Source organism: Silurus meridionalis, chromosome 1 (assembly GCF_014805685.1).
Source record: "Silurus meridionalis isolate SWU-2019-XX chromosome 1, ASM1480568v1, whole genome shotgun sequence".
NCBI classification, from domain to species: domain Eukaryota; kingdom Metazoa; phylum Chordata; class Actinopteri; order Siluriformes; family Siluridae; genus Silurus; species Silurus meridionalis.
Window position 1 is genome coordinate 18,129,541 of NC_060884.1, and position 15,746 is coordinate 18,145,286.

The window sequence follows — 15,746 nt, forward strand, 5'->3', positions numbered from 1 at the left end:
TGTTATAATAATTTCACTTGTTGAAAAACTCTTTCTCTTGTTCCATTGTGACAAATAAAAGTCTGTATGCTGGCAGCTGAATGCTGAGTTTGATTTGCAGTGTCATCCGATGGTGGCTGGTGGGTTTAAACAATATCTATGTATATTTTTCAGTGTATTTTGTTTTATCGGTTGAATCTGTTGGTTTGGAGTTGTTTAAAATTCCCAGATCAAAATTCTTTTGCAAAATCAAATGGACTTTCATTAATACAGTTCAAAAATGTTTAATTGTCTGCCAAATTGCTAAGCTGCTAACTATCAAGTAAAATTGTACTGAAGGTTTTCACTGCTAGCTAAATAGACCCAAAGTATATCAAACATAACAATATACTTAACATATGAAGAAATTGTGCATCAGGATGCAGTGTACAGAAGAACAGTACACTGTTCAATAAATGTTGAGATACTATGCTGAGATATTGGTTTCAATACAAAACCCACCACCTATACTCCCATACATATTAAAAATGCCTGCTGTTCAATGAGCATCAATCATTCCTCCCACTGAAACACAGTGTACTTAAAAATCTGGCATAGGTGCCCATAGAAGCCCAGCTTTACTTGATTTCTAAAGGAGGTTTTTGTGGAGGCTGTGCGGTCCATCGAAAATAGTCCTAAATGAACAAACAGCATGAAATTCAGTAATAAGAAAAATGTTAATAAAAAACAGAATTCTGTATGAGACTGCTCAGCCTAATTCCACTGTTTATTATTGCATCTTATACTATAGTGCAATTGAATTTTCAAATATGGTTAGAATTTGGTACACATGTTTTGATGAATTATCTATAACAGCAGCATGCCCAGGTGGCATTCAAATGGCATATTTATATAAATCCACTAGCTGTAACGCATTACTGTTTCTATAGTAACCGCTTAATTACAAGACTTGTACAGTGGACGTTCCACACAATCTAAGTGGAGTGTGGTAGGTCCAGGGCGTGGTTTAGTGGGAGTCTACAGCAGAAGCAGGCAATTAAAATGCCACACCTGTTGCTTAGGTTTCCAAGAAACACCAAGGGAAGAACAGCTTGATAATACAACACAGCCATGTTAATTGGTAACTCCCTAACTAACTCCAGCTGAGACTCGCACTAAATTACGCCCGTAAATGCCACACATTGTTTCAAAAATGTGTTGCAATTTAACAAAGGATAGTATATCATTATTGATATTTCAAAGCCTTCAGTAAAGAAGATTTTTATTTAACATTTATAGTCTCATGATTCAGTGCTTTGTATTGGTTAGTATAGCCACTATAATATAAAAATATAACATTTCCTTTATTAAATAAATGAAATAAAACTTATTGACATATAATTCATTATTTTAACCAGGATAAAAAAACTGAGATAAACTATTTTTTTTCTCACAAGAGTGACCTGGCCAAGAAGGCATCAAAATACACAGCAGCAGTGAAGACAATAAGGATTAAAAAAAAAAACATCGCAACTTCCAATATTGTTGTTGTCAGTATTATTTATGAGGGCTGTACATTTTACCAATTTGAAGTTGTAGAGAAGTTATATGTAAAACCTTTTTTTCCAGCTCAGTCCTAACACAGTAACAAGATGTCCTTTGTCCAAAGATTTATTTTTTTACTGCAATGATGGATGCAAATAAATACGTAACAAACCACATATATTATAGACACAACTATTGACAAAACATAACAATTGTGATAAAAATTTTAACTGGGATATCTTATTTTGTTTTTTAAGTTTTGCACTGGGGCATGCAAATATAATATATTAGCATAGCCAGGAATGGGTAAATGTAGCTGACAAATTGCTGTGGTATAAGAGGAATAAAACACTTCATTATGTGCTCGAAATACTTTACTGAAGTAACTGCTGAGACTTATATATTTGGTTATCAAATCATGTCGTGTTTTTTTGCTTTTGCATATTTGTGCATACTAGATTTTTAGAATTTTGCTTAAAATTTGGTTGAGTGTCATATTATATGTAACTCTAATTTGGAATGATCACAGGTCACAGAATGATCACCAAAAAAAAAAGAAGAAAGAAGTATGTCCCCTTATTTTCTCCCTAATTTAATTGTGTCCAATTCCCATCTATCAGGCAGCTCTCCCAAACGCTATCACGTGACAGTTACCAGCCAGAGACGGTAAAGCTGACTACACCATTTTACAGTAGTACATCCACTGCTTATGCAACATAAGGGGGCAGGTAACATACTTGGAGGAAAGCACTATTTTGCATGCATAAGCCTATGATTGGTTACTGATGGTGTGATTTATAGGGGATTGCTTTCTTAGGGGTTTTCGTATGGCCATCAGAATTCGAATGTGAAACTCAGGAGCCCCAAATGTTTTATACAATTTATCTTAAAATAGCTTTGAAGTAAATTTGGATGATTTTGAGAAGTCATTTAGATGCATAGAAAGGTTTGAATCAATATGTCTATTCTTTATTGTCTTGTTCAGCATGCATATGAGTGCAGGGAGGCCAAAAGATTTCAGTTTCCAGAGAGCAGCTGAATCATTGAAGTTGAAAGACACAGTTAGGACTTGCTGCAGCTGGGCTGCCATTGGTGGTACTGCAACAACAAAGGCCTTCAAACAGCAAAGCCACTGCTGGGGAGTTAAGCTATCAAACTGTGAGAGCGAGGGCTAACACAGACTACCTGCATCAAGTGCAGCCAGTCATTTGCATTTTATGGTGTTGTGATCATGTGCAAGATTGTAGGATAGCTAAATGAGCTTGGAAAAAAACCTATAGGGGTAAACAGCTTAATTGTGTGTGTGAATGAGTAGATCCCTCATTAACCATCTTATCCATTCTAACAGCATTGCTGATGGCATTTTTGTGGACTCTCAGGAAAATAACTTTTGGCATTTCTGTGTCAAAGTCAAATTTTCTGTTCTGGACTCGAGACTTTTTATTTTAATTTAATGATGTAATCCTTTTTTATGTTGGGAAAGTATCATGCAATAAGCTTTTATCAGATAATGAACCAGAGCCCAAAGCTTATTAAAACATTAAACACTAAAAAGTTATACGGTTTGTTTTTGCGGTTTCAACTTGTGAGCTACAAATTTTTTTAAGTTACTGTATATATTCTATTGTCAATGTACATTGGCCTGTTCGTGGGGTGTGCTAGCCCACTCACAGTATGACTAAGTACCTGTTTACTGAATTGAAATAGATAGGATGAGTTGAGGAGCAGCAGGTCACACTAGTGGAGTGTTAGCAATTGAGCTTGGGCAGAGTTGACTTTAGGTTCCGAGGGGGTTTAAAAGTGATCTATATATTAACATAGAAGTACACGTAATGCATCTCGAGTGATAGTGCTGTATTTGCATTTGTTAGGGGAAGATGCATGTTTTTTTTGTGTGTGTGTGTGTGTGTGTGTATGATAGAGAAAGAGAGAGAGAATAATATATATATATTTTTTTATATGTACTATATGTGTCTGTAATATAAAGTATGAGTGAGCGTGTGTGCTGTTTCTGTGTAGGTGTGTGTGTGTGTGTGTGTGTGTGTGTGTGTGTGTGTTTAGTGCTGTTGCATAAGGGATTCTATGTTTCTGATTGTATAACCTGTGTGGGGAGATGGAGTCCTTATTTTCCTCCATTTTTGTGTGCTTTTATGTATATGTGTTTGTGTACATGTAGTGTGTGTGTGTGTGTGTGTGTGTGTGTGTGTGTGTGTGTGTGTGTGTGTGTGTGTGTGTGTGATTGTTTAGCTTCTCTTTTTTTTTTTGTCACATTTGACTGTCTTTGACGGTTAGTGTCTCATGCCTCATGGTATAAAATGTGTTTACGCAAAATAATGGATGAGTGGTAGGCAGGAGAGATATGACAGGAGATTCCCTCAGAAGTAGCAGACAGTTCAGTCTTCTACAGTTATGCAGAAAATTCTGGTCACCCACAGTTACACACAGCAACATTCAGATCTCCTGCTGGTAGTCTTGAACAATTTGCCTGCAATTAGCCTGTTTCCTGCAGCAAACGTTTCTGTCAAGTTATACCAGTGAAGAGTTTTTGTTCCACTTGAAAGCTAAGCTTCATTTTAATTTTTTTTCCCTGGAGCAAGTCATTCTTCCTGCCATAATTACTGTCAAACTGTTGTTGATCCCTTTTTTAAGTGGCTTTTATTGAGTTCAAGTTTGACTAAAGACATTTTAAAGGTAAAAAAAAGTTTATGAAGAACTACATTTTAATAGGGATTCATTACTTAAATGCAGTTAAAGCAGTGTTTACTAGTATTTGAGCAAAGCAGGGAAACCCATAAAGCTTAATTATGCTAGAATTGGCAAAATGAGTTTTAACTTCACTTATAGTTCACATGCTTGTGCAGCAGAGGAAAACGGGGGGTGGGGTGGGAGTAGGGTTTGAGTGGATAATTGTGTGCGCAAGTGCGAGTGAGGCAATAACCCGGCATTGGAGCAATCAAGTCACTGATCCTCTTTCGAACCTATTTCAATTTCATTATACTGAATTGTAAAAAGTGCATCAGTACTGCAGGAGACCTTATATGGTGCTCTTTTATCTGTATTGGCAAAGTGATGCAACCTGCTGAGGCAATCCAGGCATGAGAAAAGAAATTCAGAAAACTTGGCCGGAAATGAATAGCCTGCTGGCATCATTATATGTCTAGTCTTCATTCTGTACACCTATCTTTGGCCTGTTGCTAGTGATATCCAACTCTAGTGCTCATCTTCGCTTGTTAGTAAAGTTGGGGAGTATTTCCAATCACTTTATGGTTAAAAAACTAAAACTCTGTTTAACATCCTCAAACGACTTCAAATAAAAAGAGTTTACTTCATTAGTGAACAACAGGTGAAGTCAGCATAAGGTATATATTTCTCTGTAGTGATCTATTGATGTATTTGATTTGTGAAGACAAAAGTAGCTCAGAATGACATAAATTATAACCTTTTTGCATTCCAGCTACAAAGTGGCAAAATAATTACACGGATACCTCAGTATGATGAGTGTATTATCATTTTCTCCTTAATACAGCAAACTGTCCTTAACCAAATACTTGAATTAGGTCATTACTTATTGTAAGAAATGCTGCTTTGTTCACTGCTGATGCTGTATGCTGTCCTGTTGATATGTTTTCATTTACTGAACCTGGTGTTGGGGAAACCATGCCATGAGTTAAAGGGGTGTTCTCTTTGGGTTTTCCAAAGAAATAATGAGTTACAGCCTCTGTGTAGCATTACTCACACTCCATATCAGTGTGACTAGTATTCTCAGATTGATGACGCATATGTGAACACAGCACATGAACTCAGACCCTTAAAGGGAAAATGTAGTCAGACTATGTCCAAAGAAACTTTTGGGTTGCAGTACATACACAGCTTTCTATAACAGACATCAGGTAAAATATAAATCTGTTAAATATACTTCATTACTAAATATACATGCTTTGCTGTATGTTTGCAACTTGGGAGCAACTTGGCAAATGGTCATCAACAACCTTCAAATAGGTTGTGGCTTTTAATCGATGATTGATTGCTATTAATGAGCCTAATGTGTGACAAGAATCACCACCTCCACCACTCACCACCTCTCCACCACCTAGCCCTCTGTGTGCCTCAGCAGAAATTACAATTCATCAGACCAGGCTACATAGTTTCATTCCTCAGCTGACCAGTTTTGGTGAACCTGTGCCAACAGCAGCCTTTTATTCTGGGGTGACTGAAGTTAAATCTGATGGAGTCACTCTTTGATTTAATTTGCTACAAATCACAAAGTCACCTTTTAGAACCGCTTTAACAGGAAAGAGTATTGCTCTTTTTTAAAGAATATTTCTAATAATTTTATACCTACAAGCTTCACCTGATTTTCACCATATCTGATTGTGAGACATCATGTGTCTAATTCTCAGTAATCCTTTTTGTTGGTTGAAAAATAGTTCACCAATTTCAAGTAGTTGAGAATGAAAAGCCACTGTACAAATTTTTTACCTACCAGAATCAGTACAGATCCACTTAATATCACTGTGTGGCTTGCTTTGTGACTGCACTTTGAATTACTTTATTCTGTTCATTTGTTTATATACTGTAGAAACATCTTTTGAATTAGATAAAAAATGTTTGACACTGACCATAAAAACATTAAGTAATTAAAGGATCAGTTAGAACGAAAATGAAACAACTTTCCAGTATACATACGGCCAATTTTCTTCACAGCAGTGTACATCAGAATGATGTCTATGTAATTTTAAAGTTTGCTCTTTAAAGTTTGAAAGTTTCTTCACAATATTTGCAGTGCCCAAGACTAAAGGATGTCCGAAAATTCTCCACACATTGGGGAAATTATATTGAATTGAAATTGTATTGAAATGATTCTCACAGCTGGATGAGGAACACCAACACATAACTCCAACGCAAGTTTATTATAAGTGAAAGATATGACTCTGTGTGTGTATAAAGTGAAACCAATAATGTAAAGGAGGTTTTGTAAATATATTTACATTTTGCTAATAAGGGTTAATTTCACCTATGTTAGGAAATTTTTGTAACATCCTGTGCACAACACGAGTTGATGTGAAAATTAATTGAATAGATTGATTTACACACAGCGGTGGTTTGGTGGCTCAGCAGGTTAGCGGTGCAGTCTCAAAGACTTAATGTCTCTAGTTTGATCCTGAACTACCGAATTACTGTTTCTGTGGAGTATCACATTTTGCTGAATTTGGGTTTTCTGGGTCCTCTGGCTTTTATTTGCTCCCTGAAAGATGGCTTTAACTGTGATCGTGGGTTCACAGTTCTCTGAAATGGACATAAATCTTTGTATTTCTTTTGCAGGATTTTTCTAGAATTATTTCCAGCTTGAAAGTCAACTCACTTCTTTGACATTCAATAATGTTCAGTGAATGTGACCACTGTGATTAACGGTATTTCTGCATTTTGTGTGACCTGTCAAGGCTTCTTTTCCCTGTTCATTATAAAGTACTAGCTCACGTCAGCTTGAGAGCTGGTCACAAGGCACCATTACAAAAGGCTTTTATAATAAAGGGATTTCCAATCGCCTATTTCTCTCATGTTCTCTTCACCTCCCATTTAATGAAATGACATTGGCATTGATTGCCTCATTCATCACAGGTTATATTCTGCTTTCTGAATGTGTAGAATGGTGACTTCTTTCAAATGTGCAGACTGATAATCTGCAGCGCTACTTATTACTGTTTTTCCTTTGACCCCACAAAAAACTTTTTACATTATACTTTATAAACCTGGATTGCTTCAACTATGTAAACCTCATCTTGTTTACACTTAGCACTTCCATGGCTGTTTCTAAAGTTTTGAGGTACTATGGATTTTATTCTAGGGTATTCTAGCAGCATAGGGACCCAAATGACTATTTATAACTTAAGTACTACACTGTAATAAACGTTTGTTCGGCTTTTCCCATTAGTGGTCGCCACAGTGGATCATCCGTATTCGTGAGCCGCATGTTCGATTTGCCACGTTTTTATGCTGGATGCCGTTTCTAACGCAACCCGTCCCATTTATCTGGGTTTGGGATTGCACTGGCTTGTGCAACACTAATGGCTGGGTTAGGTTCCTGACCGGGGATCGAACCCGGTCAGGGAACCAAGACTTTGTGTGCAGTCTTGCTAGATCAATGCTAGAGTTGATATTGTATGAAACAAGGAAACCCTAGACCCTTAAACACTTTCCTCCATTGTTTTCCTACCATTATTTCTTACCTTTTCCCTCTTCATTGATTTGTTCTTAGTCATAAGCAATGTGAAATAAAGTACCTTTCTTGCCATCTTTCTTTCCATCATTCAACTCATGGTACCCGAACATTGAGTGAGTTTACATTACACCCACACAACAGTAATTTCCCAGGCTGATACTGACTAAGAGGTGTTGGGTTTGTATGTAGTAGTGACGTATTGAAAGATGGGAAAGCTTCTGTGGGATGACGGTGTGGGGTAATTGTGTTTGCAACTCACACATTCACCCTTTAGACCTTTCATTCTGTCACATCAACTTTGGCTTTTTCTCTAACTGTCAGTTCTTGTCAGTTCACACACATGCACACAGATGCACACACATGCACACACACACACGCGCACATGCACACACACACACACACACATATTCACTTACGACATAACACTTTTTTGTTGTGACTGACTCTATCTCTAATGAGTTGCTGTGAGCTCTATTTCCCCCTCTTTCTTCTTTCCAGTGGAATTCCAGGGAAGAAGTGTGGCACCATCATCTTAACCGCTGAGGAACTCAGCAATTGCAGGGTCAGTTCAGCAAACACACAGTCTTTTGCAAATTGAAATATGTAAAAAATCAGAGCCTCAAATGTAGTCTAATACTATTTACATTATTTCTGTCCCATTACATTATTCTGAATCAAATTACACTGAGATTATCATTATAGCAACATGTGTTTGTCATAGAAGAAAATTAAAATAGAAGGATATAAATATAGAAATGTATTTCTTTGTATCAAATGTTTTCAATCTTAATTGGCATCAACTGTTTAATGCATGATCTCCATATTCATTCATAAATGCATGTTTTCAATCTGAATGCTTGAGCATCTCTTCATATGATAATAAATGTGGTTTAAATACATGCAGCTACCAGTACTAGCAAATGAAAGGGGACTAATATATTCATCAAATAAATGAAGAGCTAAGGGAATGGATGGCACAAAGTTTCTATTTTTTTAAACAGAATTATTTATCTCATAGTTTATATCTCTCTCTTGGGATAATTAGAAGCAGCAATTAGCAGAAGTGGAATGAGGATATTGCATGTTATTACATTCAGCAAAATCCTAAAGACCTAAATAATAAGAAGGAGAGAGAAGGAGAGGGAGAGAGAGAGAGAGAGAGAGAGAGAAAGAGAGAGAAAGAGAGACAGACCGTTGGTGCTATGCATGAGTTCAGCTATATGCATATTGCAGTTAATGGACTTTTCTACCACTTAAAAGGTCAGAAATTACTCATGAGCTTTGTAAAGCAAAGGACTAGTTGCATTAAATAGTAAGACCTTAGATAGAATTATGGTTCTGACTTCTGTGTTTGCCATGTGCTATTTGTCACAGGTGCACCCCAAGCCAAATTTGGCTTTTACTTTTTAGTAGAAAAGGACTAAATGTTCTTTGTATCACATTATAGTGCACCTTAGTAAGCAGTCAAGTGTGGCAAACTGGCACTTTTTACAACCTGCTAATGTTCGTACTTGTTTTGTCATCTTAATTTAGAAAGTGGTAGTTCTCAGTAGAACTTAAGCTCTATTTTAGTTTGTATGTAAATGGCCACCAGGTTTGAGTTTAAAAATAAAAAAGAATTAACCTAGCCTTAAATTATAACCTAATAATCACACCCTCTAGTAGCTGCAACATCTGCCTTTAATGGAAAACAAATATATGCAAATGCAATACAATGCATTAAGATAAGAGACTTTTAGAGTCATCACTTTATTTTCCCCAAAAATATTAACTCAAGAGAGATTAATAATACTGTGCAAAACCCTAAAGGTACCTATTTTTTTGTAAAAACTTTTGTTTAAAATGCTGATTTTATGACTTATTTATGTCAAACAGATGTTTTTCTAAGAAAAAAAATAAAAAATAATGCAACATATCATGAAAGACCAAAAAAACATATTTAAGTCTGTGGAGTTTTTCATAGAAGAAAAAGTTATAAAAGTCAAGCAAAAACTTCACAAAGTCTAATGATGTTTTTTTTTCCTTTTTTTTTTTTATATAAAGAAAAGTTTATTTGAATAAATATGTAGTTTTAAAGTATAGATAAAGTCTTGTTAAGTTTATTACAATTAAACATTATATGCACTTTAATACAGGAAAAAAAAATTTTTTTAACAATATTTTGGTTTGTTTTTCTTGGGGTGTAATGTAGTTTGCATTTTCAAAAAGATTTTAATTTCTGAATGAAATTCATGTTCCACGATTGACTTTATTTGCATAAAATTATGTGTTTGCAAAACTCTGAAGATTATGATGTTATATGTTATGAATATTACTATTTTCATCTATTTATTTTTATTGTTTCCAAAAAACAAAACAAAAAAAAACCGTTATAAGCCTGTATCATCCATCTCTAATAATTAATCTTAATAGTTTAAGGCCAAATTTAGGCCTAACTGGCATCTGGCATCTGGTCTTTGCCCACACTACAGGGTGTTGGAGAAGTAACTGACTACGATGACATTGGTCTTATTGCATTACTATTTAAAACATCAGGCCATTTGCTTATAAGAATAATCAAAGAACATGACTTTAAAAGGTAATTTAATGTATTTTTTTCCAAGATCAAACACTTCAGTTTTGACAGCAAAATGTTAAAACAACTCGTGTCTGCTTCTGACAAGGCTCCTATCCAAGATTCTTGTTTATTGCTTCAACCAAGGCAGCAAAAAACATTGCTAATATTATGTAACACCAGTAATCACCATCGGCAAAATTGTTTTCCTGATTACTCATCACTGCTATACCTCCTCCTTGAGGATGCAAAGTACTCTGTGTACGGTATAATTATATGAGCATTGTACTGTTAACCTTGTTGGTGTCTTTATGTAATGACATTAGTTTTAAAAATGGTTTTAAGCTTTTCTTTGTCATGTAAGAATTTACTACCAATGATCCTTTTAAACATCTGAATGGTCTTCATGATACCTACACATTGAAATAACCTTAAGAAGCTTAAAGCCAATGATAGGAAGCAAGTAATGTATTAGGAATATGAAAAAATGTGCAGCCCTCAAATATAAAAAGTTATGAAAAAATTAGGATTTTTTTTGCCTGTGATTCCAACAGGATTAATCCTTCATTACAGAATATTTGCACAAGCAGACGAGATGGTTTATTTCACAGATTTATTTCACAGCTGTGTGTGTGTGTGTGTGTCTGTGTTTGTGTTGTTGTTGAAGTCCTCTGTCCTTGAAAAAAATAAAAATCATTCTCTAAATTGTCTTCATATTTTGCATATCTTGATGTTTTGGTGGACTTGGTTTTCAGTTTTCATTTATAGTCCCACCTTCTTGGCTTGGATTTACTATAGAGGTCAACTCTTATGTAAAAACAAAAAGATTCTTTAACTTACTCATCCACCATATGGACAAAAGTATTGGGACACAACATCTGCAGCCATATGTGGTTCTTCCTGAAACTTTTAGCACAAAGTTGGAGGCACACAATTGTAAAGGATGTCTTTGGATGTGGTAGCAATAAAGTTTTCTTTCACTTGAATTATGGGACCAAACATGTTCCAGTATGACCGCTACCCTGTACCCTGTGTACATCCAAACTCTGTGAAACGGTTTACATGTATCGAAGTGAAATATTTAGAATGGCCTGCTATAGAGTTCTGATCTTAAGCCTATTGAACATATTTGGGGTGAATTAAAATGCTAACTAACAGGAATACCTGATTTTACTAATGCGCTTTTGGTGAATGAGCACAAATCTCGACAAGCATAATCTAAAATGGAACATTTTCCCAGAAGAATAGAAGTTATTGTAACAGCAAATAAGGACTAAATGTGGAATAGGAATTTTAAAAAGCATAAGTCCACAAACCTTTGTCCATATAGTATATATATATAGGTGTCTGTGTGTGGAGGCATGTTTTAATGTCTGTTGTGTGACCACAATATGACCTGTCTTTTTTGTACCTTTAGGATATTGCTACTATGCAGCTGTGTGCCAATAAACTGGACAAGAAGGACTTCTTCGGCAAGTCTGATCCTTTTTTGGTCTTCTACCGCAGCAACGAGGATGGAACGTAAGCGAAATGGCAACCGAAGCCGATATCTCCATCTTCTTTGCATTTGTTTAATTAATGTTGATTTCTTGACATGAGTATTAATTTTAGTCCTAAGTTAAGAATATTTTGCGTCTCATGCCACAGGTTCACTATTTGCCATAAGACAGAGGTAATAAAGAACACTCTGAACCCGGTGTGGCAACCTTTTACCATCCCTGTGCGTGCCCTGTGCAACGGTGACTATGACAGGTGAGCTATCTAGCTAGTTCAGCCAAACATTTATTCAGCCATGTGACTCAAGAGGTCTTTTGTGCCATGAGCTATCACACTTCACAATGCAACAGTAGCCAATACCTTCTACCTTACGATGACTCACAAACAAACCCCCTCATCAGTTGAATTTACATGATACAAAAAGCATATTGCATGTTACAAATACAACTCATGTATATGCTATAATAAAACTATATATAATATTTATCTTTTTGTATTATATATTTATAATTTACTTGTAAATGCAAATTCTTTTTTATCTTTAATGGTACTTCTACTTGCACTGCTGTATCAATTTGAATTTCCCCATACAGGGGGCATTAATAAAGGTTAATCTTATCTTATCTTATCTTATATTATCTTAACTTATCTTATCTTATCTTATCTTATCTTACTTAGCTATTAAAATAAAACAGCAATATAGTGTTGTATATATTTATATATATATATATATATATATATATATATATATATATATATATATATATATATATATATATATTATTTATTTATTTATTTATTTTTTGCTTTATAAACAGTACATACATATTTGCAATACTGTTCTACAGATTTTATAATACAGTTATTATATTATATTATTTAATAAACATTTTTGCTTGATCTTGCTAACTATTAAAGTATCATCTCCAGTTCACAGAATACTCTCAAAATCATAACTCTATCGTCAGGCAAGATCCTGTATCAGTCTATAATTGCTAGTTCAGGATTCAGAAAATCGATTCTGAGGATTGGGTTTTTCATCATACTGATTAGAGCCCAACCTGGAGTTATTTCATTTAGAGCCAAGACTTAGAACAGAGCAATATCACAATTGCACACTTAGACAGACACACATATACACATTTACTTATTTATCTGCTGACATTATTATTTAATGATGCCTACACCCAAAACTAACTTACTTTTTGTCTCTATTAGATTAGAAAGGTCTAGATTTTGTAAAACAAACGTGTATACTGTATACACAAGCACATCAAGAAAACCTCTACTGATATTCTTATGAAAATAGATGCAGCCAAGGTTATCCAACTCTCCTAGGTATCTTTGACTTGTTTGTTCTTTTCAGATGCAAAAGAAAATAATGCCAAGTAGTTCAGGCCGGCCTAGAAAGGAAACCTGCTGGCATGCACTCTCACTGGATAATGTCCACATAATGACAAAATATTGTGTATTGTGTAGGGAGGGGTGTGTTTGTTTGTGGGCCTCAGTGATTTTTTGCAATTCTCCACAGTTCTCAGTTTTACCCAGAACAAATGCGATTGAAATGTAAATAACAAACACAGAAAGCTCTAAATGTGCCACTTTGTCTGTCTGTTTACATCATTAGAGGAGGCTTTTTAACATGCTGAAAATAACTGTGTTGCACTTAGCTCTCAGTGATTGCACCCTGTCAATTCATTTCTTTTCTTTTCTTTTCTTTTCTTTTCTTTTCTTTTCTTTTCTTTTCTTTTCTTTTCTTTTCTTTTCTTTTCTTTTCTCTTCTTTTCTTTTCTTTTCCTTATATCTATACCTTCACACATATTTCTTATCTTCTTGCAGAACTGTTAAAATAGATGTGTATGACTGGGATCGTGATGGAAGGTAATTTAATCTTTTACTCTGTAGCCAGATAACACTTTACAGAGTTCCCACTATTGCCCTGACAAACTGATAATCTAAGAAAGGGCTTGATTGCTGTGATGAGCGAACATTGTACGTATGTCTTTCTAAAAAGAAGAAGGACAGGAAGTATTGGGTTATGTTGAGGTTAGACTGCTGGAAAAAAAATAACTGTGTGACATGAAAGAACGCAACACACACACACACACACACACACACACACACACACACACACACACACACACACTATTAACTCAAAAATGTTTTGTTTTTATCAATTAACAAAAAGTAAAGCATATGAACTGAAGAGAAACAAAAATAAAAAGAAATTTGGTGTGACCACCTTGCCTGCAAAACTGCATCAGTTCTTCTAGGTACAATTGCCCACAGTTATTGAAGGAACTTTGCACGTAGGTTGTTCCAAACATCTTGGAGATCTAATCACAGATCTTCTGTAGCTGTAGGCTGCCTCAAATCCTTCTGTCTCTTCATGTAATCCCAGACAGACCCAATTATGTTTAGGGTCTCTGTGTGGCCAAAACTATTATTTCCAGGGCTTCATGTTCTTTACACTGAAGAATAAATTTGGGGCTATTAGACACCTCCTTGATGGTAATTGCATGATAAGTATCTGCATGAATTTTCAGCATTTAAAACAGTATTAATTCTGACCAAATCCCATCTCCTTTTGCAAAATTGCAGCCCTGAACTTGCAAAGAACCTTCACCATGCTTCACTGCTGCCTGCAGGCACCCATTATTGTACCACTCTCCAGCCCTTTGGCAAATTATTATTTTTTTAGTTTAAACCAAATACTTCAAATTTTGACTCATTAATCCAGACCACCTGCTTCCATTTCTCTGCACACTAGTTCCTATGTTTCTGTGCATAGTTGAGTCACTTAGCCTTGTTTCCACATTAGAGGGATGGACAGTAAACAGTAAATGGGTATGCCTTGGATACTGTTTCCTCCAATTCTTTGCTGATGGCACTACACATTAATAAGATTGAGATTTTTCTTCTATAGTAAAATATTATAATTTACATGCCTTAAAAATGCAAGATTGCCATGATCCCAACATAATATAGATAATCTCTCCCTCTCACTTTCTTTTGCAGTCATGACTTTATTGGTGAGTTCACGACTAGCTACAGAGAGCTATCCCGAGGTCAGAGCCAGTTTAATGTGTATGAGGTAAGTGTGTGCAAAACACTGGCTACATGCTACACATTATAATTCTCTTTCAGCCATATTGTAAACTCAGAATCATAATGGAAGTGCCAAGAGATCACTTTCCAATTATTACTTATTAATTTCTTAACACAGATCCACAAGATTTCATAACCAACATTTTAATGTGGAATAACCTGTTTTTAAAAATTTTGAGAATGTGTCATGTAGTGATTAAATCAAGCCATTTTTTATTACATATATCTTTTCATATATTTATAGGTTTTAAATCCAAAAAAGAAAGGAAAGAAAAAAAAATATGTAAATTCTGGCACAGTAAGTATATATATATATATATATATATATATATATATGTTTAAACTTTCATTTTGGCTACATTTTCATTTTAAATGCCTGTGGCTTAATAAAATGCTTCTTTCTCTCTCTCTGAAGGTGACATTGCTTTCCTTTAAAGTTGAATCTGAGTACACATTTGTGGACTTCATCAGAGGAGGGTAAGCAGAACGCTCATACCTTCTGATTTGTTTACAGCCTGTCCCAGCTCCTGCTTTTCTTAAAATTCATAAAGTGCCACTAATATGTTTGTGCAGAAAAAATGAAAATGCTTGCACTTAAGGTTCATTTCCTGTTACCTGACAGTCTACTATATTTTTATTACACTGTTTGCACTGTTTTTTCTATTTTCTTGTTGATTTTTTTTTGTTTGTTAATGGAAGCAAAGATGAGTTTAGTTTTAGGAGTAAATACTGAAATGCAAAATAAAACCTTTGCTGATTTGATCATCTGAAAAATTTATATATCAAGAATTGCATATTTTGTGTCCTTATTAAGGTTTAATTTTCTCATAATGGACATGGTTCTGAATCTCACCAGAAGTATAC

General features: G+C 35.0%; 1 protein-coding gene across 5 annotated transcripts in view; it reads left to right on the forward strand.

The window, feature by feature from the left end:
- LOC124391659 (copine-9-like) overlaps window positions 1-15,746 on the forward strand; it is an 88,159-nt gene that overhangs the window by 61,408 nt on the left and 11,005 nt on the right. For 3 of the 5 annotated variants that reach the window (XM_046858369.1, XM_046858407.1, XM_046858397.1), the window contains 7 exons: window positions 8,222-8,285; window positions 11,695-11,798; window positions 11,925-12,029; window positions 13,614-13,655; window positions 14,793-14,868; window positions 15,127-15,180; window positions 15,298-15,359. In XM_046858369.1, the coding sequence (XP_046714325.1) occupies window positions 8,222-8,285; window positions 11,695-11,798; window positions 11,925-12,029; window positions 13,614-13,655; window positions 14,793-14,868; window positions 15,127-15,180; window positions 15,298-15,359 (507 nt within the window). The remainder of the gene's footprint in view (window positions 1-8,221; window positions 8,286-11,694; window positions 11,799-11,924; window positions 12,030-13,613; window positions 13,656-14,792; window positions 14,869-15,126; window positions 15,181-15,297; window positions 15,360-15,746) is intronic. The other 2 variants (XM_046858386.1, XM_046858377.1) reach the window with 2 other exon arrangements.